At 43.2% G+C, this 27,825-nt stretch overlaps 1 protein-coding gene across 2 annotated transcripts in view; it reads left to right on the forward strand.

Annotated features, from left to right (window-relative positions):
* Window positions 1-27,825, forward strand: part of ATP7B (ATPase copper transporting beta) — a 225,428-nt gene that overhangs the window by 106,598 nt on the left and 91,005 nt on the right. For both annotated transcript variants that reach the window (XM_029602798.1, XM_029602797.1), the window contains one exon: window positions 27,196-27,450. In XM_029602798.1, the coding sequence (XP_029458658.1) occupies window positions 27,196-27,450 (255 nt within the window). The remainder of the gene's footprint in view (window positions 1-27,195; window positions 27,451-27,825) is intronic.

A 27,825-nucleotide genomic window follows, 5' to 3' on the forward strand; every position in this document is an offset into this window, starting at 1 on the left:
CAGGGGGCCCGTAGGCCACACAGAGCAAGGCGAGTCAGGTCAGAAGGCCAGTAGGCCAAACACAGTAAGCAAGGCAATACAGAACAGGACAGAAGGCCCGAAGGCCAAACACCGCAAGCAAGGCAATACAGAACAGGACAGAAGGCCCGAAGGCCAAGCACGGGAGGCTAGAGCAGGGAGCCCAGGCGAGCTCGATGCTGAAGCGCCGATGGTACTGCTAGACAGGGTTATAAAGACAAGACTGGTGTATAGAGTAGACAGGAAGGAAGGAGTGGGCCAGCCAGAAGGACATGCTCGTGGAGGACCTCTGGTGGTGAGGCGGCTACATAGCAGGCATAGCCGTAACAATATTTCGTTAAGTAGCAATGTCAAGTTATAAAAAAAAGAACTAAAGGGCCTTTCCCTTCCCCAAATTTCATAATGGCCCTTTTTGGCCATGCACACCCCACCCCACATCCAGCTAAAATCTAGATGGATAGATCAGTAACTCAGTATTCAGAAACTTGCCATTTAGATGGCCTGACTGTTGACTTCAGAGTGTTTGCATGGAATTAGCAAAACTAAAGTTGGACACAGTTATGGGGCTGGATGGGATACATCCCAGAACATTAAAGGAGCGCAGAGAGGTTCTGGTGGGTCTACTGATGGATCTGTTCATTGGATCTGTGGAGACAGGAGTCACTCCATGAAATTGGAGAAGAGTGAAGTTGTCCCTTTTCATAAGAGTGATAATAAGAAAGAGGTGGGAAGTTACAGACTGGTTACCTTCAGCTCAGTGGTGGGGAAAATTAATTGGAGACTGTACTGAAGTAAAGGATAGTGAAGTATCTTGAAACCAATGGGATGCAGGATCTGAGTTAATATGGTGTTACCAAAGGGAAATCGTGTCAGGTGAATCTCATCAATTTCTTTGATTGGGTAGACCAGAGAATTAGATCAAGGGCGTGCACTCAGTGTGATGTACTTGGATATCAACTGTCTGTCCTGCATAGCACATTCATAAATAAACTGAGCAGTCTGGGGGTAGGCCTCAAGTCAGTGGCCTGGATTAGACACTGGTTGAGTGACAGACAGAGGCTGGTGGTAAATAAAAATCACGCTGACCAAAAAAAAAAAAAAAAAAGAGTGATGCGTGGAGTGCTTCAGGGGCGAATTCTCTTCAAAATCTTTTTGAGCAATAAGAGAAGCATAGAAATGTGATGGCAGAAAAATACCACACCAACTATTCAATTTTATTATTCCTACTACTTCCTCAGAGATACTACATGTTTATCCCATGCTTTCGTAAAATGTATATTGGGTTATGAGGCAGGGAGGTGGAGGGAAAGGAATATTGAAGTGGGTTTAATAGGAAAAGTTTGCCTTTTTTGTATATGATACTAAAATCTGCAACAGAGCGGATACCCCTGAGGGAACTGACAGAATGACATGTACTTTAAGAAAGTTCAAGGAGTGTGTCATGGGCTTGACAATTAAGATTCAATGCAAAAAAAGGTGCAGAATCATGCAGTTGAGGTACAGAAATCTGTTGGAGCAGTGCACAGTGTAGGGTGAGATAGTGATGCACAACAGCCAGAAGAGAGACCGTACAATGATCATTTCTGATTACCTCAAGATAATGAAGGGAAGGGTATAACAAGTAGAAAAAAAAGGTGATGATGCCTCTCTGCAGGTTGTTGATGGGGGCTAATGTAGAATATTGTGTCCAGAACTCGAGGCCTTATTTCTGAGAGGATAGAGAAAGGGCAAAGCTGGTCCAATAAAAGGCTACCAATATTGTGCAGACTGTACAGTAAAAGATCTATGAGATGAGAGCTGAGGACTTAAGTTATATCCTAGAGAAAATCAAATATAATAGAGACATTGAACTACCTCAAATAAGTAAATAAGGCACAAAAAGCAAACTCTTTTCAGAGGAAAGAATGACCAGAGCAAGAAGTGTAGTGTGAAGCTTGGGGGAGCAGTGAGGTAGACTAAGAAGTATCCCCAGAATATATTTCTTTATGGAAAGAGTTGCGGATGCATGGAATGACTTCCAGTGGAGATGGTGGAGGCAAAGATGGTAAAAGAATTCAAAAAAGCATGACAAACTCAGAAGATCCAAAGTTGTGAAAAGGTAAGGGGAAAGCCAGAGATCAACTGGGGTGTATGACATTGCACCAGGAATGAAACTGGACAGACTAGCTGAGCCTTATTTGCTATTATATCAGGTAAACTTTAAAAGGAACGTGCATGCATGAGCAAAAATACACCTCATTTTATAAAGTACACACATACGGGTTGATTTTAAAAAAGGTGCGTGCGGGGAAAACGGGGGGTATGTGCGCGGCCAGGCCTTGCATGTGCCGCATGAGTAACCCCCGTTACGTGCACAAGAGCCAGGCCTCTTCCAAGGGGTGGGCTGGGTGGCGGGGGGGGGGGGGGGGGGTGGAGAAGCAGGGGAGCGGGCCGGGACAACAGCAGTGATTGCTATCCCGGCACACACAACTTACTTCAGGTCAAGCCCTGCGAAAGTTGCAGAGTTCTATTCCCTTGCACGCGCTGCGCACACATGTGCATGCAAATTGCAAAATCCAAGTGCATATGCGCGCGGCCCGACGGTTTTATAACATGTGCGGGCTGGTGCACGCATGTTATAAAATCAGCATGTCCATGTGTGCGCGCCGGGAAATACGCGCACATGGATGCACGCACGCATTTTATTTATTTATTTATTAAAGGCTTTTATATACCGACTTTCTTGATACAAATCAAATCAACTCGGTTTACATCGAACAAGTAATAACTATAACCAACCAAAAACTAGAGACAATTTGAGGAGTGTAAAGTTACATTATAACAAGGATGTGTTAACTTGGAGTAGGAAATAAGAAGGGGCACAAAGAAAGAGTATAATATACAATGGAGTATATGAGTGAGGCAAGGAGCAGTCCTCATGATAATTTGTAAACGTCCTCATAATAATTTATATACATGATTTAACGCTTGTTTATCTGCATAATTGCTAGAACAGTTTTAAGTCAGGCTGTTGGACTGGTGTCGGGGAAGGCTCGGCAGAACAGCCATGTCTTTAATTTCTTTTTAAAAGAAATTAAAGACATGGCTGTTCGGCTCGGCCGCAGGCTGTGCGGCTCGGCAGCCTGCGCGTGCCGAGCCGCACAGCCTGCCTCCGTTCCCTCCGAGGCCGCTCCAAAATCGGAGGGGCCTCGGAGGGAACTTTTTTTTTTGTCCCCCCACCTTTCCCTCACTTCCCCTATCTAACCCACCCCCCGGCCCTACCTAAATCCTCCCCCTCACCTTGTTCGATGGAGTTACGCCTGCCGGCTGGCCAGGCCCCAACACAGCCTGCTGTGTCGGGGCACTCGGCCACGCCACGGCCACTCCCCCGGACTGCAGACACGCCCCCTGGACCGCCCATTTCAGCAAGCCTATGGGCCTTCAGCCTTGCTGCCTTTAGGCTTCTTTGTTCTCTGTTCCATGTTGTTCTTGTTTAGTCCTGTCCTTACCTTTGCTCTGTGTTCAAGTCCCAGCTTTGCCTTGCTCCAGCCTGTCCAACCTAGTTCCAGCCTATCCAAACTTGCTCCATCTTCTACAGCCTTGTTCCAGCCTGCCTTGTCTTTCTCCAGTCCAGTCTTGTTCCAGCTTGTCCAGCCTTGCTCCAGTCTGTCTAGCCTCACCTAGTCTGCCTTGCCTTGCCAGCGGACTCACCATGATGTACTGCCATTGCAGCAAAGCTCTACCGGCCCCAAGAATCCAAGTGCTGTGAGGGAGAGAGCTGGCTAAGCAGAAGACCAGCCCTTGTTTTGTCCAGACACCTGCCTTGCAGTCCTGAACAGTTCCTGGGGTGGTGTACCCTGATTCCAGTAACCATAACAATACAAATCATTTGAACCCGAGAAGGGTCCAGAGCCATACCTACATCAGTTTGCTACACTTTTTTTTAGTACCAACACACCTGAAACTAAAAGTTTATAAAAACCAGATTATGGCTTAGTGGAGGGAGAAATGACATTACATGTCGATTGATAGAGAAGAATCTGGTAAAACCAAAAAATGTACATTATGTGTCAATATTTAGTGCTGGAGTTGCATCCAGGAGAAATATTGATGAACATGCAAACCATATTCCTGATGCAAGGCTGAAAAGGACTTTAAATGATGGTTAGATAGTACATGATCCAAAGACTAAATACCCTTACTATACCAAAGACTCCATGGAATTGGTTGTTTATTAATTTGATACAACGGAGTCTGTCTGGAATATTGAAAATGTGGATTTACTTTGCTGGAAAGAAAACGAAAGACTTCCACTGTAGCTGAAAAAACAGAAATGTCTTTGTTAGTATGAGAAAGGAACATGCCAGAAAGATATCTCAATGGGATCGGAGAGGCAAGGACTTCTTCCAACAGAAGCCAAACAGGCCTATCAACAAGTGAGTCCTCAAGAAACCACAAGGAGCCCTGGCATAGTAAATTTTGAAATATAAAGCGAAATCTGAAAAATTAATTCCGCCTAGATCTCTGGCAAGTTTCAATTTTTTAAAGCAATGTGAGGTGCCTTTGATCTCCACAAAAACTGGACCAAAAGATAGGCCAGTCATTTAAACAACCCACTATGAAAAGGCAGCGAAAGTGTGGAAAGAATACAATTAAGCTTAGGTGTGATAACCATTTTAATCACCTCTATTCTGCCCCATCAGGTGAGATAAAGAGGAAACCATTTAGTTGTGAGTTTCTTAATGATTGCTATTAATTTATCCTCATTAGTTTCCATAGTGTCCTCAATGTTCCTGTCACACCAGACATCCAAATATTTGAAAGCCCCTACAGACAACTGAAAGGGGTATGGGGAAAGTGTTCTTTAACCACACGATTACTCAGAGGAAGGACTATGGATTTAGACAAATTAATCTTCTAGCCAGAAAACTGAGAAAACAAGTCCATTGTACTCAGGAGAGCAGGCGTAGTATCCAATGAGAAAAAGGCTAAGAGGTCATCCGCATACACAGATAATTCACATTCAAAATCATGATAATGGAAACTCATTATCGGCATTTTCTGGCGAATAGCCTGAGCTAGTGGCTCCAAGGCAAGATTAAATAACAAAAGTGAAAGCAGGCAACCTTGCCTTGTTTCCCCTATATAAAATCCAGGATCAGAGAGAGACAACCATTAACACATTTCTAGCCCTGGGTGAAGAATATAAAAGCTTATTCATATGCATAAACCTAACACCAAAGCATGGAACAGTTATTGCCATTTCTCTCTATCAAAAGCTTTCTCGGCATCCAATGATAGAACCACTAGTGGAGAGGGTGGTGGATGCCTGGAATGCCCTTCTGGAGGAAGTGGTGAAGACTAAAACTGTGAAAGGTTTCAAAGCGGTGTGGGATAAACACTGTGGATCCATAAAGGCTAGAGGATGGGAATGAAGAGTAGAGCCATGGGGGTGGCTTGCTGGAATGTTAACTACTACCTGGTGATTACTGCCCTTACTCAAAAAATTCCCTTGCACGGTTAATGCAACCCCAACATTGCTCTCTGCTTCAATGGCAAAGGGAAATGTGGAAAAGAGGATTTGCATCCAGATAACAACCAAAAAGGAATGTACTTCACAATCTGGGTAAACAAATAAACGTGGGGGTAGTTTGCTTATTACGGCGGTTACTACCCTAAACCAATTAAGCCTGATACATCACTTTGAATGCATACACAGCGTTGTTCTCTGCTTCTATGGCAGGGGGTAATGTGGAAAAGAGGATTAGCATTCAGACAACAACCAACAAGGACTAAATTTCGTAATCTGGGTAAACAAATAAATAAGCATGGGGGTAGCTTGCTTATTACGGCGGTTACTACCCTAAACCAATTAAGCCTGATACATCGCTTTGAATACATATAAGTGCTGCTCTCTGCTTCTACGACAGGGAGAAAAGTGGAAAACAGGGTTTACATTCAGGCAACAACCAACAAGGACAGAACTTCACAAACTGGGTAAACAATTGTGGGGGTAGCTGCTTATTATGGCGGTTAATACCCTAAACCAATTAAGCCTGATACATCACTTTGAAAGTGCATTCAGCGTTGCTATCTGCTTCAACGGTAGGGGGAAGTGAGGAAATCAGGATTTACATTCAGACATCATTCAACAAGGTATCGATTTGAGCAATCTGGGTAAACAAGCAATGGGATAACTTGCTTGATGCGGCGGTTACAGCCCTTAACCATAAGCCTTATGCTCATCTTTGATGCAATTCCAACATTACTCTTTGCATCAGTGACAGGGGATGGCAGGAAATTTGAATCAAATAGTTACCAACAAGAGCCCTGAAGTTGGTGCTTGGTGAAACAGATAAGTGTGGAAGCTTGCGGGGCAGACTGGATGGGCCGATTGGTCTTTTTCTGCCGTCATTTCTGTTTCTATATTTCTATCCATACCAGGCACTACGGAGAGGATGTCACCCAGCAATCAGACATTATCAGATGCCATCCTTCCTGGCATAAAGCCACACTAGTCCCTATGTATGTCTGTATGATGCTTTCTATTACCTTTGCCAACCTAGTGGCCAAAAGTTTGGCATAACGTTTCTAATCTATATTGAAGAAAGAAATAGGCTAATAATTCTGAACATACCTGGGCTCTCTATCAGGTTTTTCCAAAAGGATAATATTTCTGAAGCTTCCTTTGTTTAATTCTCACAGCAGCCCCAGCAGAATACTCTGGAGGTCACTGTGAGCTGTCCAGGCTTCAGTTTCCACAGTCCTCACACTTTTTCCAGCTCCAGAGAACTGGAAGGCTTATTTGTATATGTTTCCCAGCAGAGGATTCCAGAGGACACTGCGAAACATCTAGTTTTCAGTTTTCATAGCCCCTGCATGTTTTCCTAAAAGCTGAGAACCTGAACGTTCATTTGCATACATCTCCCAGCTGCCCCATGACACCATGAGCATTCTAGGCTTCAGTGCCCATAGCCCAGATTCCACATCCCTCCTTCTTTACAGTAGCAGAGGATTAGAAGGCATGTGCCAAAACACCACTTTTTAGACATTTTTCCATAGCACATTTTTAATGTGATACAATAAGAAGGAATTAGTTCAAAACAAGGATCTATAAGGTGTGTAACTTATACTGTAAGTAGATTAATTTACTCTCTGAAGAATCACTGACAGACATATGAAATAAACCAATAGATTTAAAATAATTTAGATTAGTTTGATCATCCCTACTGCATTAGAAATTGTAAATCGCTAACAAGTGAACAAAATCAAGATGCAGATAGAAGTCCAGCACTGAGGGAGGAGAGCAGGGTTATCCATTCTTTTGCGCACTGAGCAGCACCACATGTATGGTTATCTACTAGTTGGTCAGAAGTTGTATGTGTGAACTTGGTGCAAAGAGCTTCTAGCTCTCAGAGAACGAATCCGATATCTGGAAGCTCAAGCTGGTGGGATGGGCAGGGTGTACTGTGGCCGGGGGAAGGGGTTCAGCCTGGGGAAGGCAGGCTGTGCTGGGGATGTGGGAGGGGCTTGGCCTGGGGGGGCAGCAGGCTGTGCTGAGGCTGCTGGGGGTGAGGGCAGGCTATGCTGGGGCTGCAGGAGCAGGCTCTGCTGGAACTGGAGAGGATAAGGGTAGGCTGCTGGGACTGGCAGGCTATGCTGCGGCTGGAGGTGGGGGGGTTATAATTAGGAATCTCCAGGGAATTCTATGGCTGATGGCCCTGAGGCTGGGGCTGGGAGGGGTAGCCAGGGCTAGGGCTGCGACTTGAGGGGTAGCAGGCTGTGTTGTGACTGAGTAGGCTGTACAGGGGCTTGGAGTGGGAGAACAGGCTAACTAGCTGAGCCGCACAACAGCTGAATATGGACCTCATAATGTGGTTAGCACATCCTGACCCCTAAATCTCCCCCCCCCCCTAGTAAAATTGTTAACAACCCTCTCCTTTAGTGGGCCCCTTGCCACATTCTCTGGTTCATTCCAATCCTATCCCATATATTTTGGGAATCTTCATGGGGCAAGAGTGATCTTCACTTGTTCCTGCCCTGCTGACACCATCTTTCAAATGGTGCTGGTTGACCTGTGGCTCTCCTTTGCCCCTCATATGCATCCCTTGCATATGTCCCTGGAGCATTGCTAGGCATCTTAGCATGGCAATGCTCCCAGGGGGAACTTGACTACATCTCTTCAGGTTTAGTTAATGTTTCTGGAATAATGCAGTGTTTGCAGATTAGTATGCCTGCACTGTGCCTAATTTTAGAAAATAACACATGCAAGTTTGCAATAATCACAAATTTATCACATAATTTAGATTTAGTCAGTGCTAACATGTTTGTCCAAATGTGTTATCGCAAGTTAGTAAAGAACATAAGAAGTTGCCATACTTGGTTAGACCAAGGGTCCATCAAGCCCAGCATCCTGTTTCCAACAGTGGCCCAAACAGGTTTCAAAAACCTGGCAAGTACCCAAACTTTAAGTAGATCCCTTGCTACTAATGCCAGTAATAGCAGTGGCTATTCCCTAAGTCAATTTGATTAATATCAATTAATGAACGTCTCCTCCAAGAACTTATCCAAACCTTTTTTAAACCCAGCTTCACTAACTGCACTAACCACATCCTCTGGCAACAAATTCCAGAGTTTAAATGTACGTTGAGTGAAAAAGAACGTTCTCTGATTTGTTTTAAATGTGCTACTTGCTAACTTCATGGAGTGTCCCCTAGTCCTTCTATTATCCGAAAGAGTAAATAACTGATTCACATTTACCTGTTCTAGATCTCTCATGATTTTATAGACCTCTATCATATCCCCCTTCAGGCGTCTCTTCTCCAAGCTAAACACACTAACCTCTTTAGCCTTTCCTCATAGGGGAGCCATTCTATGCCATTTATCATTTTGGTCACCTTTCTCTGTACCTTCTCCAGTGCAACTATATCTTTTTTGAGATGTGGCGAGCAGAATTGTACACAGTCCTCAAGGTGCGGTCTCACCATGGAGTGATTGTTATACTGGCTCCTGTGCAAGGAGGAGTTAGCAATCTATTATACTGGTCTTGCTAGGGTTAGCAATCTGTAGAGACTTGTTGTTAGTCAGACTGCGGAGTTAGCAATCTGTTATTAATGTTTGTAGGTGGATCCCTGGGCCGGTGGCAGATGACCACGCCCCCGGGGGAAATCCCGAGAGGGACCACCGGCTAGGCTTAGTATGGAGACAGACACACACAGGTTCTTTTATTAAACTGGTTTTGAAACCACCAGGGATGACAGTAGTGAGTTGAAGAGCCCGGCTGGGCTGTAATCCCTCTGCTACTGGAACAGCAATCCCTGGATGGCTGAGCTGTTGAGAAACTGCAGATAGTGAGTAGATAGAGTAGGCAGAGTTCAGGAACAGTGCTAAATGACAATACTCACATAATGGTCTCAGGGAGCTCAGGAGTTGGAAGAGGTTAGGCCCTCGAGGAGTGAGTACCTGGTTCCAGGGAAAGCTCAGAGAGAGTGATGGTAACTCACAGATGTAGCAGGTAGCGATGTCTTCTAAGCAGAAGAGAATCAGCAGGTAGTCCGGGAACATAGGCCCTCGAGGAGCGAGTACCGGTTCTGTCAATAACCTGGAAAGCAAAAGAGAGAGCGAGGCCCCCGAGGAGCGGGTACCTCTGGTAAGTCCGAGGATGCAGAGTAGCGTAGGAGAGCGTTACCATAAGCAATCCCTTGCTAACTCGAATAGTCAGCATTCAGAAGACCTTTAAATATCAGAAACGGATGACGTCATCTCAGGGAGACGCCCCTGAGGTTCGCACCCTCGCTGGTACTTCAGTCGGAGCCGCGCCGCGTGCACGCCCCTAGACCTCCAGGAAAGATGGCGGAGCGTAGCGTCGTGCCGCTCCGGGGACGCTGGGGGACTGCGGCAGAAGGACGCCGAGGCAGCCAAACTTCCTGCGGATGAAGAGGGAGTCGCCAAAGAGGTGAGGAGGGTGGAAAGAGGGTGTCGAGAAGCGACGGACCCAACAGTGATACAGAGGCATTATGACATTTTCCGTTTTATTCACCATTCCCTTCCTAATAATTCCTGACATTCTGTTTACTTTTTTTGTCTGCCGATTTCAATGTATTATCCACTATGACGCCTAGATCTTTTTCCTGGGTGGTAGTTCTTAATATGTAACCTAAAATCCCTATATGCATCATCTGCCATTTGGATGCCCAATCTTCCAGTCTCGCAAGCTCCTCCTACAATTTATCACAATCTGCTTGTGATTTAACTACTCTGAATAATTGTGTACTGCAAATTTGATTACTTCACTCGTCGTATTCCTTTCCGGATCATTTATAAATGTATTGAAAAGCACTGGTCCAAGTACAGATCCCTGAGGCACTCCACTGTTTACCCTTTTCCACTGAGAACATTGATCATTTAATCCTACTCTCTGTTTCCTGTCTTTTAACCAGTTTGTAATCCACGAAAGGACATCGCCTCCTATCCCTTGACTTTTTAGTTTCTTAGAAGCCTCTCATGATGGACTTTGTCAAACGCCTTCTGAAAATTCAAATACACTACATCTACCTGTTCACCTTTATCCACATGTTTTTAACCCCTTCAAAGGCAAGACTTCCCTTGGGTAAATCCATGCTGGCTGTGTCCCATTAGACCATGTCTATCTACATGCTCTGTGATTTTGACCTCTAGAATTGTTTTCACTATTTTTCCTGGCACTGAAGTCAGGCTCACCGGTCTATAGTTTCCTGGATCACCCCTGGATACCTTTTTAAATATTGGAGTTACATTGGCCATCCTCCAGTCTTCAGGTACAAAGAATGATTTTAATGATAGGTTACAAATTTTAACTAATAGATCTGAAATTTCATTTTTTAGCTCCTTCAGAACTCTGTGGTGCATACCATCTGGTCCAGGTAATTTGCTTCTCTTTAGTTTGTCAATCTGCCCTACTACACCTTCCAGGTTTTACAGTGATTTAGCTCAGTTCATCTGACTCATCAGCCTTGAAAACCATCTCTGGAACCAATATCTCCCCAATATCCTCATTAGTAAACACAGAAGCAAAGAATTCATTTAGTCTTTCTGCAATGGCCTTATCTTTCCTAAGAGCTTCTTTAACCCCTTGGTCATCTAACGGTCCAACTGAATCACAGGTTTCCTGCTTCAGATATATTTAAAAAAAAAAATTTATTATGAGTTTTTGCCTCTATGGCCAACTTCATTTTAATTTCTCTCTTAGCTTGTCTTATCAATGTTTTACACTTAACTTGATAATGCTTATGCTTTTTCCTATTTTCTTCAGATGGATCCTTCTCCCGATTTTTGAAAGATGTTTTTTGGGCTAAAATAGCCTCTTTCACCTCACCTTTTAACCATGCCGGTAATCATTTTGCCTTCCTTCCACCTTTCTTAATAAATAGAATACATCTCTACTGCACTTCTTGTATTTTTAAACAGTCTCCATGCCTGTTGTACACTTTTAACCTTTGCAGCTGTACCTTTCAGTTCTTTTCTATTTTCCTCATTTTATCAAAGTTTCCCTTTTGAAAATTTAGTGTTACAGCTGTAGATTTACATATTGTTTCCTTCCAGTCATTAGTTCATATTTGATCATGTTATGATCACTATTGCCAAGTGACCTCACCCCCATTACCTCTCTCATCAAATCCTGCATTCCTTTAAGAATTAGATCTAAAATATCTCCCTCACTCATTGGTTCCTGAACCAATTGCTCTGAGAAGCAGTCATTTATTCCATCCAGGAAATTTATGTCTCTAGCATGTCTTGATGTTACATTTACCCAGTCAAAATTGGTATAATTGAAATCTTCCAATATTACTGCACTGCCAAATTAGCTTCCCTGATTTCTCTTAGCATTTCATCATCCATCTGATCATTTTGGTCAGGTGGACAGTAGTATTCTCCAACACACATGGGAATTTTACCCATGTAGATTCTACTAAACATTTAATCTCTGTGCCCTCTCAGACGTAAAGTGCCAAACTCCCAAGTTGATCCTCCCTATCATTGTGATATAATTTATACCCTGATATAGCACTGTCCCATTGGTTCTCCTCCTTCCATCAGGTCTCTGAGATGCCAATTATGTCTATCTCATCATTCACTGCTATACACTCTAATGCTCCCATGTTACTTCTCAGATTCTGGCATTGGCATTTTGTTTGTATTAACAACATGCTTTTCAGTTGATATGGATAATTTGGAATCCTTTAGCACAGGTGATTCTTTACTTATAGGTACATGGACTGCTTTTGCTTTTATTGGAACCTCTCTGTTGGGATACCCTAACACTCCTGTTTCATTAGTATCCTTTGAAGATACCTTCCTCCAAACCATGCACTGCTGAGTGATTGTCGGCTTTCCCCCTTGTTCTAGTTTAAAAGCTGCTCTTCCTCCTTTTTAAAAATTAGTACCAGCAGCCTGGTTCCACTCTGGTTAAGGTGGAGCTCATTATTTTGGAAAAATATCCCCCTTCCCCAAAAGGTTGTCCAGTTCCTTACAGAATGGAATCCCTCTTCCCTGCACCATTGTCTCATCCATGCATTGAGACTCCAGAGCTCTGTCTGCCTCTGGGAGCTGTATGTGGAACAGGGAGCATTTCAGAGAATGCCACCCTGGAGGTTCTGGATTTCAGCTTTCTATCTAAAATCCTAAATTTGGCTTCCAGAACCTCTATCCCACATTTTCCTATGTCGTTGGTGCCCACATGTACCATGAGAGTTGTCTCTTCCCCAGCACTGTCTAAAATCCTATCTAGGTGACACATGAGGTCCTCCACCTTCACACCAGGCAGGCAAGTTACCAGGCGGTCCTCACGTCCACAGCCACCCTGCTATCTACATTTCTAATAATCAAATCACTAACTATGATGGCCAACCTAACCCTTCCCTCCTGGGCAGTAGCCTTGGGAGACTTGTCCTTGGTGTGAGAGGACAATGCATCACCTAGAGAGCAGGTCCTTGCTACACATTCATTTCCTGCTACACCAGGATGATGCTCTCCAACTGAGAGACCTTTCTGATCCAAGGTAGCACCGGGGCTGCCAGACTGGTACTTGGCTACTATGTCTCTGAAGGTCTCATCAATGTACCTCTCTGTCTACCTCAGCTCCTCCAGGTCTGCCACTCTAGCCTCCAGAGATCGGACTCGTTTTCTGAGAGCCAGGAGTACTTTGTACTGGGTGAAAATATACAACCTCTCACTGGTGGGTAAAAATTCATACATGCAAAAGACTGGAAAGCCCACCTCTTGCTTCTGGACTGCTACCTTCATCTTAAATTAGTTGATTTCCTTGTTAAGTTCAGGTTGCTTTGGGAGTTGGAATTAGAGTCCTTTAAATTTATAGGTATATTCACTAATTAATCTGGTAGTGACCTACAAGGGGATGATTAAACTCTCAATAAGGGCTGGTACAATAGTATGATTTAGATAAGAGCCTGATTGATTTTTATTGATAATGTGTCTCTTGTCTATAAATCAAGGGATGAGCTAGGGGTGGGTGGGAGTTAAAGACAGACACTAGAATTAACTCCCTCTGGCTTGCTTATTATCTCAGACACACACAAACTCTAAAGAATATATCCTACTATTTCACCTCTCTCCAAACTTTTTAAGTCTTAAGATTTCCCAAAGCTATACTTACCAATCCTCTTAAACCACCAGCAAGTTGATCTTCTCTCAATAGATTGCAAAAGGTGCCTTAGATAGCTAAAACATTGCTGACTGATTTACTGAAAACTTAGCTAGCTAAATTCTATCAGACTAGTTACTGCCCTTTCTGGAAACCCTTGACTGTTAAATACAACCCAACCTTAATTGTAATCTTCCTCCAATATCGCTGCCCCCTGGACCAGCAGTTGCCACTGATCCTTCTCCCCATTAACTCTGTATACATTTTAACTTCTCTCCACTAGCTGCAGTCCAACAGTTGTCTTCAATATCCCTTTCCCTCCTCCCTCCCTCAGTACTCCAATATAAGAAAGCATGGGATAAACACAGAGTATCTAAGAGTAAGTTGTAGAAAATGTGAAGCTGAATAGTTGTTGTGAATGGGCAGACCAGATAAGCCATATGATCTTTTTCAGCCATCAAGTTTCTGTGTAACCTTCCTGCCGTCCCTGGACTGGCCCTCCCACCAATCCCTCCCCCTAGTTTTGGGGAAAGGAAGGATGGAAGCTGTCAGGGGCGGAGTGTGAAGTATCTGAGGTAGTGGCCAGTCTAGGGACAAGGGGGGGAAGGTTAAAATGTACATCAGGGTGCTGAAAGGAGAGATCAGAGGCAGCGGACAGTCCAGGGGTGAAGGAGAGGAGGTTAAAATGTATTTTGGGGTGCCTGAGGTGAGGGGGCCAGGACTAGTTCTGCCTATGGGAGAGTGGAAAATAAGAGGGGTGCTGGAGGGGTGCTGTATAGATTTGAGTCTTAGGGGTTGAAAAGCGGGAGCTAAGCACTAGGTCTCTGAGTACATAAATAGTCAACCAGATATAAGCCTTTATTTGTGCACTCAGGGTTAGCTGGCTACATTTATTAGAATAACACTGAAAATCAGCACTAGCCAGCTAAATCCCCTCCTTGTCCCAACCACACCTCTCAGGTCATCCGTTTTTTTTTTTTTTGGCCAGCTAAATTGATGGCTAAATTTAGCCCTTGTGCAGGGTGAAACTTTCACCCAGCAGAAATCTTAAGTCTTTACTTCAGCAGCTTAATCCTTTTGAAAATGCATCTTTTAGCTCTTGTTAAAATAAATTTACAGTATTAGCAGATTGCCTTTCAGGGCAGAGGAGCCTCATATTTGTGTTGTTAATGCACGGAAATTAACAGTAGAGTTTATTGTGCAGAATCAGTTGGGCAAGGACATAAGGCACGTAATGCAATTAGAGTTCTAGGACGGTGGCCTAGCAGCTGCCCAATGTAGAATTAGGTTTGCTGAGGGCAGGTAATGAAATAGATATGGCAGAACTGGTAATCTGTGACTCCATTCCACTGTGGCAGTCATCACTCATGAGTTAGCATGCTAGGCAGTAATACTTCAAGTAAAGGGATAAACATTATAAGTCAGTTTAAGGAAGGGGTGGGGAAGGAAGGGCGTGGTGGCTCTCAGCGTGGGCCGCAAACATGCCCAGTTTCAGTCTATCTGCCATGAATATTCATCAGCTGTATATGCATATGTACGGTCCAAATTCAGTTTGGATTTGCATGTAGATTTGGTTACTCATCTTTTCAAAACCCAGGGCTCAACTGTGAATTACATTTCAGGTACTGTAGGTATTTCCCTGTCCCCAGGGTGGCTCACAGTCTGGAAATGGAGGGTGAAGTCACTTGCCCAAGGTGACAAGAAGCGTCAGTGGGAGAAGCAAGATTTGAGAACCAGACCTGTTTGCAGCCCCCAAGGACTGGAGTTCACACTGCTTTGATTTAAAACATATGTCATTTCTCTTTCTTTCGAGGTGGTTTCGGAGATCCATTTCACAGAAAGAAGAATGCCCCTAAGGGCAATTCTTTCTTGTTCATATGGTTACATCCGGGTATTTCAAGGCATATTGCCTCTGGCACTCAAGGTGCAGCATAAGAAAATAGCACTTTTCTCACCCTGTTTCTTTCTTTTTTTTTTTTTTGACTATAAAGAGATACTTGACCTTTAAGGGAAAACAGCCTAATAATATTATCTTGTACAAATCTGGGGTTTGGTAGCAAATCCAGAACTTTGTGGATGATTAGGCAATTTCTTATAAAGGTACTGGCCAGTTAATGGAGCTTAATTAAGTCAGCTTTTCTGATTATATATGCTGCCTTACTTGTTGGTTATTCATTCTGGTCATACATGCTGCCTTAGAGCTGGTTGTTGTATGGTGGGTGGTAGTCATGGATTAGCACAGATGTGCGGTGCAGGCACTGATGATTTTCGGCTGGGTCATGCCAGATCACATCCCAGAACCTTTGTGAACCTGCTTCTTTTTCCCCTTTGGGAAAAGAGTGGAAGGTAGAGGCTGCTGCTGCTGCTGGACGTGACCTGGTACTTTTCTTTATGGTTAATCTGTTTTTTTATTATCATAATTGGTATGCCACAATAAACAAGTTAACATTTAACTGTGAACATTGAACTGGTACCTTTCTTATTTAGAAATTTACCATTGGGTAGAGGGAGAGAGAGAGAGAGGCTAGAGGGAGAGATGTCAAAATGAAAACCTAATTAAGGCACAAGCAATGAACTAATGCCCTTACTTTGCGTGAATGTAATGGGCATTTTGATTTTGTACTTTGTCCAGTAATAATATGTGTTGCTTTGACAAAGTCCCTCATGATAGATTTCTTAGGAAATTAAAAAGTCATGGAATAGAGGGTAGTGTTCTACTGTGGACCTGGAACTAGATAAAAGATAGAAAACAGAGAGTGGGGCTAAATGGTACATTTTCCCAATGGAGAAAGGTGAATAGTGAAGTGCCCCAGAGATCTGTTCTGGGACCACTGCTTTTTAACATATTTATAAAAGACTTGGAAATGGGAATGAGTGAGGTGATCAAATTTACCTATGACACAAAATTATTCAAAGTTCTTAAATTACAAGAAGATTGTGAGAAATTGCAAAAGGATCTTGCAAAACTGGGAGATTGGGCATGCAATTGGAAAATGAAATTTATTGTGGTCAAGTGCAAAATGAAGCATGTAGGGAAGAGCAACCCAACTTATAGCTATACCATGCAAGGTTCCACATTTGGAGTCACCATTCAGGAAAAGGATCTAAGCGTCATCGTTGATAATACATTGAAATTGTCTGCTCAGTGTGCAGCAGCAGCCAAGAAAGCAAATAGAATGCTAGGGATTATTAGGAAAGGAATGGGGAATAAAACAGAGAATATCATAATGCTTTTGTATTGCTCCATCGTGTGACCGCAGCTTGAGAATTGTGTGCAGTTCTGGTCACCACATCTCAAAAAAGATATAGCACAATTAGAAAAGATACAGAGAAGGGCGACCAAAATGATAAAGAAGTTGGAATGAATCTTGTATGAGGAAAGGCTAAAGAGGTTAGGACTCTTCAGTCTGGAGAAGAGATGACTGAGAGGAGATATAAGAGAGCTCTATAAAATAATGAGTGGAACAAGTAAACGCAAATTGGTTGTTTTACTCTTTCAAAAAGTAAAAAGAGTAGGGGACACCCACGATGAAGTTACTTGGTAATACATTTAAAACCTTTAAGAGAAAATATTTTTTTACTCATCAGGTAATTAAGCTCTGGAATTCATTGCCAGAGGATGTAGTGAAATCTATTGGTGTAGCTACATTTAAAAATGGTTTGGAGAAAAAGTCCATAAACCATTATTAAGATGGAATTGCAGAAATCCACTTCTTATCCCTGGGATAAGCAGCATGGAATCTATTTACCCCTTGGGATCCTGCCAGGTACTTGTGACCTGGATTGGCCACTGTTGGAAACAGGATACTGGGCTTGATGGACCTTTGGTCTGACCCAGTATGGCAAATCTTATGTTTTTACGTTCTTTCAAAGTGCCACTAGTTTATGCTGCTAATCTTTAACACATAGGGAGGTGAAGTACCTTACTCAGCATTACACTGTCTGTATGGTAGTCAGACTGGGAGTGCTAAATCTCCAGCTCTTTGTTACTCCTAGGTAAATTCTGCATAACTGAATAATACAAACCTTGTGCAGAATTCTCCTCACCGTGGAGAATTTGTGTAACACCACAGGAGTTACTTGCAGCCGCTTTACAGGGAAGAGGAGCTACTTGCAGCCAGAATTAAGAGGAACTGCTGTGCAAAAGCAAGCAGGGCCATCCTTAGGCCACAGCACCACCACCACACAGTAACTTCTGGCTGCAGGCCTGCTGTCAATCTTTTCTGTATCCATCTCCTACCTATCCCATCCCCACCACTAGTGCAATCTCATCCCACCAGCAGATGGAGTCTGAGAGCAGCGCTTCTTAGTTGTGGCTACTTCTTCCTCTGCTGGCCTCTATCTGAAGTTTGCACTGCAGAGGCTCCCTAGTCTTGCAGGCCCCACCAGTCCCAAATGATTCAAACCTCAGATGGAAATTGGCAGAGGAAGCAACTGTGGGTAAGTCATGCACTGCTCTCTACGACTTCTTCTGCTAGCAGGAGGGCATCATAAAGGAGGAGGTAATTTATATATGAAGGTTGCGCTGTTGGGGGGAGCATGATGATGGTGGTGAGAGGAGAGATGATGATTACGGTGATGGTAGGGGGAGAGTGATAATGATTGTGCCAGAGGTTGGTGGGATAGAGATAATGATTGCATGGGGGAGCAGGGGAATGATGTTTGTCCTGGGGGTGAAAAGGGGGAGAATGGGGGAGGAAGTGATGTCTTCCTGTAAGATGGTGGCTTAATCCTGGAGCTCCAGCCTCTTAATCGCTATCTTCAGCAATCATGGTGTTGATTCCCCTCAGAAACAATAACAGAGCTCGAGTGGGAAAAAGGAATGCTTGCAGATGTCACAGATGAAAAAAAAAACCCAATCTTAAGCAGTTCTCCTTTGCTAGCAGGGAGGTTATGCAGGCAGCCGGCCTGGACAGAGTTGATGATGATCACATGGCATCAGAGGAAGGCCGCGAGTTGGATGGGGGTGAGCTCAAAGCAGAAAGTGTGGATCTGCCTACTCATGCTGAGTTTCGGCGGTGGTTCGCTGAGTTACGCTCTTGGCCAGACGACTTAAGGAAAAATCTATGCAAAACCAGATTCTCAAAATTAAGAATAGAGATGGGAAATTCATATATGATAGTAGCTCATTTCAAATAGATTTCCCAATTCTACGAAGATCTTTATGCTCCTGATATCAATATCAAGGAGGGTGATATTGAGAATTATCTCAGCGCATTATCTTTACCATGCCTCTCAGCGCAGACAAGGAAAAAATTGAATGCAAAGATAAGGGAAGAAGAGGTACTGAGTGTGATAACAGACCTAAAAATGGGTAAAGCCCTGGGGTCGATGGGTATATGGCCAAATTTTGTAAGTCTTCTAAGCAGGTTTTAGTCAGGCCTATATCTTCCATGTTTAACATTTGAGAAAGGTTGGGCAGTTAGCGCAAGGAGAAAATGTAGCAAGTATTACAGTGCTGGCTAAGGGGGGGGGTCGCAATCCCACGCTCTGCGGGTTCTATCGGCCAATTTCCCTTATGAATTTGGACCTGAAGATACTCGCGAAGGTTCTGGCCTTGAGGTTGGGTACGATAGCTCCTTCCCTCATCCACAGGGATCATTTAGGCTTTGTTCTGGGCAGACTCTCGGCGGATAATGTGCAGAGAGTTTTGAACTTAATGTGGTGGGTTAAACATAAAGAGTCACCAGTGGTCTTGGCGGTGGATGCAGAGAAGGCATTGATAGGGTGCATTGGCTTTATTTGTTTCAAGTACTGCACAAGATGGGCTTGGGATCTTACTTCACAACCTGGATCAAAGCATTATATAACCAGCTAAAAGCGAGTATAATGGTGAACAGAGAAGACTCAGACATGTTTGCAGAAGGAAGGTGTACAAGGCAGGGGTGCCTGTTATCACCGCTGTTATTTGCACTCTCCTTAGAACCATTTGCTGCCAAAATAAGATCAAATAGCTTGATTACTAGGGTGATGGTTGGCGGGAAATCATATAAGATGACATTATTTGCTGATGATTTGTGGTTCATACTCAGAACTGAAGATTTCTCTTCATACTCTTCTAGAAGAAATGAGGAGGTATAGGGCAGTATTGGGGTTCAAGGTTAATGAGGACGAATCTGAGGTTGTAAATTTAACATTGGAAGGGGAAGTGGTGAAAAGATTGACATCACACCTGCCTTTTAAATGGCCAAGGAGAACGTGAAATATCTTGGGGGGGGGTCTGTTTTAGGAGCGAATTTAGGGAATTTATTTGACTTAAACTGTGGTCCATTAGCGAAAGTAATATTTTATTTACAGATATGGAAAAATGGGATTGTTTACATTTGGCATGGCTGGGCAGAATTCATGCCATTAAGACGAATGTTCTACCTAGATTTTGTTATTTTTTCCAAATGCTTCCGATTCCTATCCCTGCAGGTATATTAAGGAATTGGCAAAGGAAGCTTCTTTGTTTTATTTGGAGGAGGAGGCCCCCAAGGGCAGCAGGGGAGATCCTTTATCATTCTAAATATAAAAGGGGTTTGGGCTTTCCAAAGCTTGCTTTTTATTATGAGGCTTCACTATTAAGGGCAATATTGGCATGGCATTACAAAGCCAAGTGTAAATTATGGACAGATTTTGAACGAGACATGATAGGGATTTCTTCTCTGGAGCTTCTAATTTGGTCATATGATAGGAATAAGAATAGGGTACAGAAAGAATCTCCTTTTACACAATTAACGTGGCTAAAATATAGAAAACAATTGGTGGGGGATAAACAGTTTTGGCATCATACTTCCTTCCTATTTAATAAGTTATTTTTTCTGGGAGAGTCAGAGCTGGTGCTGTATATTGGATGGGCTTGGGATTTGAGAGATTAGAGCAAGTATGGGATAGAAGATCTGTCTGCCCATTTGAGGTAATGTGTCAGACATATCCTCTGGAGAAGAAGGATAGGTGTTCATATATGCAAGCGGCATCTTTTGTTCATTCGAAAGGGGGTAACTGAAGCTCTCCAAAAAAATAAAACAATATTTGAAGTTTATTGTGCGAGAACAGATGGTGTGAGTAAGATTATTTCTAAAATATATGAGTTACTCCTTGGGGGAATGAGTGTTAAACCAAAACATATCTTAGTCTGGGAGCAGGTTTTCGTACCTTAATAGAAGATGCAGCTTGTGATTTGTATTATCAGATGACAGGGAGGAATTCTGTCTCTTCATTGGTTGTGGAAAATGGATATAAGTTACTTTATAGGTGGTATCTCACCCCAGCTAAGTTGGCTAAGATGTTTCCTGATGTATCTGATTGCTGTTGGCTTAACTGCGCGGAGAGGGGGCATTTTTATCATATATGGTGGGAATGCACAAAAATGGTTAGTTACTGAAATATGGTTATTCTTTTAATTGACGAGGTCACTGGGTGTAGGATACCGAGGAATCCTAGATTATTATTGTTCATTATGGATATTGGTGCTTTAGACAAAAAGATTGACCGACTGATATTACAGTGTCTAAATAAATAAATAGATAGATATTATAAATTGCAGGAAGACCTGCTGAGACTGGAAAATTAGGCATCGAAATGGCAGATGAAATTTAATGTGGATAAGTGTAAGGTGATGCATATAGGGAAAATAACCCATGCTATAGTTACACAATGTTAGGTTCCATATTAGGTGCTACCACCCAAGAAAGAGATCTAGGCGTCATAGTGGATAACACATTGAAATCGTTGGTTCAGTGTGCTGCAGCAGTCAAAAAAGCAAACAGAATGTTGGGAATTATTAGAAAGGGAATGGTGAATAAAACGGAAAATGTCATAATGCCTCTGTATCGCTCCATGGTGAGACTGCAACTTGAATACTGTGTACAGTTCTGCTTACCGCATCTCAAAAAAGATATAGTTGTGATGGAGAAGGTACAGAGAAGGATGATCAAAATGATAAGGGGAATGGAACAGCTCCCCCTATGAGGAAGGACTAAAGAGGTTAGGACTTTTTAGCTTGGAGAAGAGACGGCTGAGGGGGAAATGATAGAGGTGTTTAAAATCATGAGAGGTCTAGAACAGGTAGATATGAATCGGTTATTTACTCTCTCAGATAGTAGAAAGACTAGGGGGCACTCAATGAAGTTCTCGGAGAAAGTTCTTTATCACTCAACGCACAATTAAACTCTGGAATTTGTTGCCAGAGGATGTGATTAGTACAGTTAGTGTAGCTGTGTTTAAAAAAGGATTGGATAAATTCTTGGAAGAGAAGTCCATTGCCTGCTATTAATTAAGTTGACTTAGAAAATAACCACTGCTATTTTCTAAGTCACATGGAATAGACTTAGTTTTTGGGTACTTGCCAAGTTCTTATGGCCTGGATTGGCCACTGTTGGAAAAAGGATGCTGGGCTTGATGGACCATTAGTCTTACCCAGTATTGTTACGATTCCTCCCGTAGCTGTGCCACGGGAGGCCTCTCACCTTCTCTGGAGGCCGCTCCGAAGCCGGGGCCTCGCCTAAGTAATCCTTCGGATCTTGCTTCACAGCCTGGGAGGCCTTCAATATCAGCAGGGCCTACCCGAGGCCTACTCTACTGCAGCCTGGATGCTCTGGTGTGGGCCACACCCTTCTCCTAAGGGGCGGGCCCGCGCGTCCTCTCCACTCTTGTAGGGCCAGAGAGGTGTGGCCCATCTGGACTCCTCCCAGGCAGTTGCCTGCTCCTGGGGTATAAAAGCTCTTTTCCAGCAGTCATGCATTGCCTTGCATCAGAGTTACTCGTGTCTGGATGTCTCTGCTTCCAGCGCTCCATCAGGCCTTCGTTCTTTGTTCCAGCTTGGTGTCCGGTGTCTTGCACGTTCCTGATGTTTCCTGATGTTCCTTGATGTTGGTTCCTGTTGTTCCTGTCCCAGTCCTTTCTCCTGACTGCCGGTGTGCAGTACCTTTCTCCTGACTGCCGGTGTGCAGTACCTTGCTTTGGACTGCTGGTGTGCAGCATTTTGTTCCTGATTTCTTGTCTTTAGTACCTCGTTCCCTTCCTTCCGCGGATGTAGGACAGGGTGGTCCATGACTAGACCAGTGGTACTGGCTGTGTAGGGCGCCCTGAGGGACCATGCCAACGTCTGAACCTTCCAAGTTCCTGAGTCTACGTCTACAGTCTACATTTCCCAAGTCTTCGTCTTCTGTGCCTGAACCTCCGTCTGCCTATGCCCTGAGTCCAGCCTGCTGCCGTTTGCCATCCCAGCGGCAGGTCCGAAAGGGACGGGAACGGTCGGAGGACTGTTCATTACCAACATTCCATAGTTGGTTCCAGAGGCATGCAGGTCCGGCTGGGGGTCGGGCTGTCTCTCGCCACCCACGCTGACACATGCTACACCTACTCTTGGCGCGGTCCTGATCCACTTCGGATTATGCCAGGGGCCCAAGGGCACACTCCCTTTAAGGGGGACCACTCTCCCAGCGCTCTCCATAACAAGTATGGCATGTTCTTATGATATTATTGTGGCAGCGAGATGCGAATTGACTGCATGGTGACACAAGACTGAGGTTCCACTAAAAACAAATTTATAAGTAAGTTTAGCTAGAATGTATAACATGTATAAGTTAACTGCTTGTTTGCATGATCTTATCCTGAAGTTCAAAAAAACCTGGGCATTATATATTTGTTGGAAGGAGGCTCAGAATCTAAGGCCAGAATGAATAGATCCATGATGGGCTGTGGAATGGTAGATATACAAACACGCTATGTGCAGTGGTATGGCTATTTGAGGCTAATGGCGAAGACAGGGTTAGAGAGGAGGGAGTGCGATTAAATGGAGGGTAACTGCTGCCTGCCTGATTCCTGTGAGGGTCTACAGCTCTGTGGCCCGCTTTTCCTTTTTGGATTACCTACCCCGCTGGGAGAAAGACCATCATCGCGACCACTTCCTACATCCGGGGCTTGCCGGTGACGTCGGGAGGAGGAGCCGGGTAGGCTTAAAAGCCTACGCCGGCAGGAGACACTGCCTGCCTGATTCCTGTGAGGGTGTACAACTCTGTGGTCCGCTTTTCCTTTTTGGATTACCTACCCCACTGGGAGAAAGACCATCATCGCGACCACTTCCTACATCCGGGGCTTGCCGGTGATGTCGGGAGGAGGAGCCGGGTAGGCTTAAAACTCAGCCTACGCCAGCAGGAGACGCTGCCTGCCTGATTCCTGTGAGAGTCTACAGCTCTGTGGCCCGCTCTTCCTTTTTGGATTACCTACCCCGCTGGGAGAAAGACCATCATCGCGACCACTTCCTACATCCGGGGCTTGCCGGTGACTTCGGGAGGAGGAGCCGGGTAGGCTTAAAACTCAGCCTATGCCTGCGCGCCGCCGCCGGCGTGACAGCTAAGCCACGCGTGGCCAAGGGGCGTGCGGCTTGTCCCGGCTTAGCCCGGATTAGAACGGCTTTGAATGGGGAATATCGATTTTGGCGGCCCTAGAGAACAACTAAAGCTAAGTAATATGTTGTTTTGCCCCTCTGTCACATCCCTATCTGGGGTTTCTTTGCTATGCCTCACACCAAGAGGAAAGCAAAGATAAGAGAAGTTTCCTCTACATCCACTCCGAACAAAACTGTGCAACCCAGTATAGTGCAGTGTTTTCAGAGAACATCAACATTCACTCCGGAGGGGGCCGCTAATGACTCAATTCAGGAGCGAGAATTGAATCATTTGGCCATTGAAACATCCTTAACCCCCGGGGCCCCAGAGAAGCCAGTTCCTCCTCCAGCGATGATAGCTGGAACTTCACCTGTGAAAGATTTTATTGCTAATTTGGGAAGGGCAATGAATGAGTCCAAGTCTTTAAGTGTAGAAAGTTTTGAATATCAAAATTTGCATACCTCTGTATTGGCTACAGGTGATGATGGACCCTTTAACCAACATAAGGTGTCGGATCAAGCATCTGGATCTGGAGACATTTCGGTTATTGTTCCTCAAAAATTTACCATGGAAGAACTGGGTTTAATGATGTTAAAGATGCAAAAATCTATCAATAATCTTATGGCATCAGTACAAGATGCTTTGGAAAATGATGTAAATACAAAGGAGAAAATTGTAAATTTGGAGAAAAATGTAAATGAGTTTGAAAGAAAACTGGGGGATTTACAGGAAGTACAAGTAAATTTAATAAAATCAGTAGAAGAATATCAAGGGAAGATTGAAGCTTTAGAAAATCAAAATAGGAGGATGAATCTTAGGTTTTTGAATTTTCCGAAAACTCATCTTATAACACCTTTGGATTTATTGAATAGTTATTTAAAAAATGTTTTAAAGTATTCGGAAAACTCTCTGCCTACCATCTTAAAAAGCTATTATCTTCAACAAATACAAGAAGGGGAGAAATTAGAAAGTAAAGAAAATTTAAATCTGACAGATTTTATTGAAAGATCGTTTGAGTCAAAAATTAACACTAGAGCTACATTACTAGTACAATTTCTATCTCCTGTTGAGAGAGATATGATATTGAGATTACATATTAAACAGCAAAATGAAGATTTTTATGGTTCTCCTATAAGGATCTTCCCTGATGTTGTACGTACAACCCAAAAAGGAAGGAAAAAGTTCATAGAGATACGAAGTGAAGTGTTAGAGAGAGGTGCTCAATTTACTTTAAAGTATCCTTGCAGGTGTCATATTAAGCATTGAGAGGCTAGATATGTCTTCAACAATCCAAATCAGCTTAGAGTATATTTGGATACTCACCCGTAAATGCCTATGTATAAGTTAAAGGGGGGGAAAATATTTGAAATGTGGATAGGCAACAATTGATGTTTATAATTTTTTCCCTTTTTTGATTCGCTCCTATATTTCATTCTTAGCGGTAAATTGTTCTCTAGTTTACCTTACAGATTTCCTCTTTATAGGATAATATTATAGAAAATAGTGAATTGAATATTTCTTTTTGAAATGATGATGTCTGGTTAACATTATCCTATGTTTTTTTCGAGTTTATAAATTGAAATGTAGTTAAAAATAAAATTAAAAAAAAAATATGGAGGGTAACATAATAATCTATAAGAAGGTGCAGGGGAGGGTGAAAAGTTGAAAAAAGTAGATAAAGATGCAAATTGGTATAGCTAATGTTATTATTTAGCTTTATATTGTGATCAGATATCTTTAACTATGCATAGAGTTTATGTCATGTTGTTATGTTCTTTGGTAAGCATATTGCTAAGTGACTGTATTTTGCATATCCAGTTCATAAAATTTAAATTAAAAAAAAGAAAAAAAATGGGGAGGATGATGATTGCAGTAGAGTACTGCATCCTCTCCCTTCTACTAGCCCCCCCCATCCCATATTCTCTGCCATCTCCTATTTTCTCCCTAATCCCAATCTTTTGTTTCATCCTGTGCCCCCCCTTTACCTCTTGTTCCATATCTTTGTCCATTTCTTAGCCCTCCCCCATTCACCCCATCCTCAATCCCCAATCATTCAAACTCATGTCTTGCTCCTCTGTTGCATGGCGCTGCTACAGGCTGTCCTGCAAATTTCTGCAGAATTAACAAATAAGGAAGCTGATGGGAGAAATATAGCACAAAGAGAGCTTTGTGTGCTAAAAGGGCTAATAATCTGAGTTATTTGTGCTGGTGCACTGTTTGCCCTTTGAGCCCATCAAATTTAACCATTTGCTTTGCAAATAGCTGAATTTTGCACTTAGGTTTGCATGCTAATGGGTCCCGCAAGACTATAGGGCACCATGCAGTTCAAACTTCAGGTAGAGGCCAGCAGAGGAGGAAGAGTACATTGATCACGTGCACAACATTTTTTATTTTTCTTTCGTACAGATTTCCCCTAGGAGTACATTTTATGCTAATCACTATGCTGTAATGTCAGCTCTTGATAGAAGAGGGCAGTCTGAGTTTTTTAGAACTGGGAAAACACTACAAGGAGCTTTGAACAATGAAACTTGGGAGTCAGAATTTCTCTTACCCCAAAGAGTGGGCATGTGAGGTGCCTAGGAATGTTCAGGAAAGCAAGATAAAAACTTGTTCAACAGGGAGGAGTGTCCTCATTTCATGACACCTAGTATGTTTCTGTTTCCTTTGTTTGACCGCAAGTGCTAACCAATGGCAGGGCAGCTTTCAAAATGCTCAGTGACATCACAATGTGCTCTGATCTCCCTGAGATTACAATTGAACTGAACTAACCTTTTTCCATATAGAAAAGAAAACAAAGATTCTAAGAATGAAGGAAAATGAGGGGGGGGGGGGGGGGGGGGGGAAGGGGCACATGAAAATTTTGGCCAAGGATCACAGAGCATTATACTATCTATGGCATAAATTTCCATGAAATTGGATACATCATTCAAAAGTTATGGGGTACAGAAGTGACATTTAAAGGGAGGGACAGACAGACATACAGACTTTATGATTTTATAAGGTCAGTTTCCCTGTAGGAAAGTAAGCTTTATCATGGGAAACAAATTTTATTGAATAAGGCCCCAAGTCGTTTGGCTGCTTGTAAGGTGTCATCTGTTGGTAATTGGTGAATGTCCTTTGTTTAATTCTAATCTATGTGTCTCTTTGAATACGATATTGATTGCTTTGCTGTATTTTCTATTCTAGATGCTAGCACTAGTAACCATCTTAGTCATAAGGATTCCATCATAAAACCCAAAATTCAGAAATCATTGGTCCAGAAGATAAACAGTATTGCTTCTAAGTCATCTAAACAGGATTACATTTTAGAGTTCCTGCCCAAGAAAGAACACACAAATGCTCCCACGGCAGTGACCGCAGAGAAATGTTTTATACAGGTCACCGGCATGACATGCACCTCCTGCGTTTCAAATATTGAGAGAAATCTGAAAAGAAAAGATGGTAAGTTGTCTCCTTTTTCATGTGCAATGTATTTTATGTGTTATAAACAGCATTGTCCCCTTTCGTATGTGCAGTTTTGTAATCATGTAAATGGTACATCCGCAGACAGGGAGCCCATCCAGTCTGCCCATTTTTTCTAGCTACTGCTCTATCCCCGCCCAGACCCTACTTCATTTCAGCTTTATCCTGGCTCTTTCACCACACTGTGCTTATCCCATGCCTACTTGTGCTCTGATGTCTTGCATCCTCTGATATGAAGCAGTATTTGTTACAATGCTCCGGAGTTTTTCCCTTCTAGTCTAGTGTCACAACCCCTTGGTCTAGCATTTCCTTGCCACGGAAGCAGTTTTTTTTCTTTGTCTATTTATATGTGTT

The sequence above is a fragment of the Rhinatrema bivittatum genome, chromosome 5 (assembly GCF_901001135.1).
Source record: "Rhinatrema bivittatum chromosome 5, aRhiBiv1.1, whole genome shotgun sequence".
Lineage (NCBI taxonomy): Eukaryota > Metazoa > Chordata > Amphibia > Gymnophiona > Rhinatrematidae > Rhinatrema > Rhinatrema bivittatum.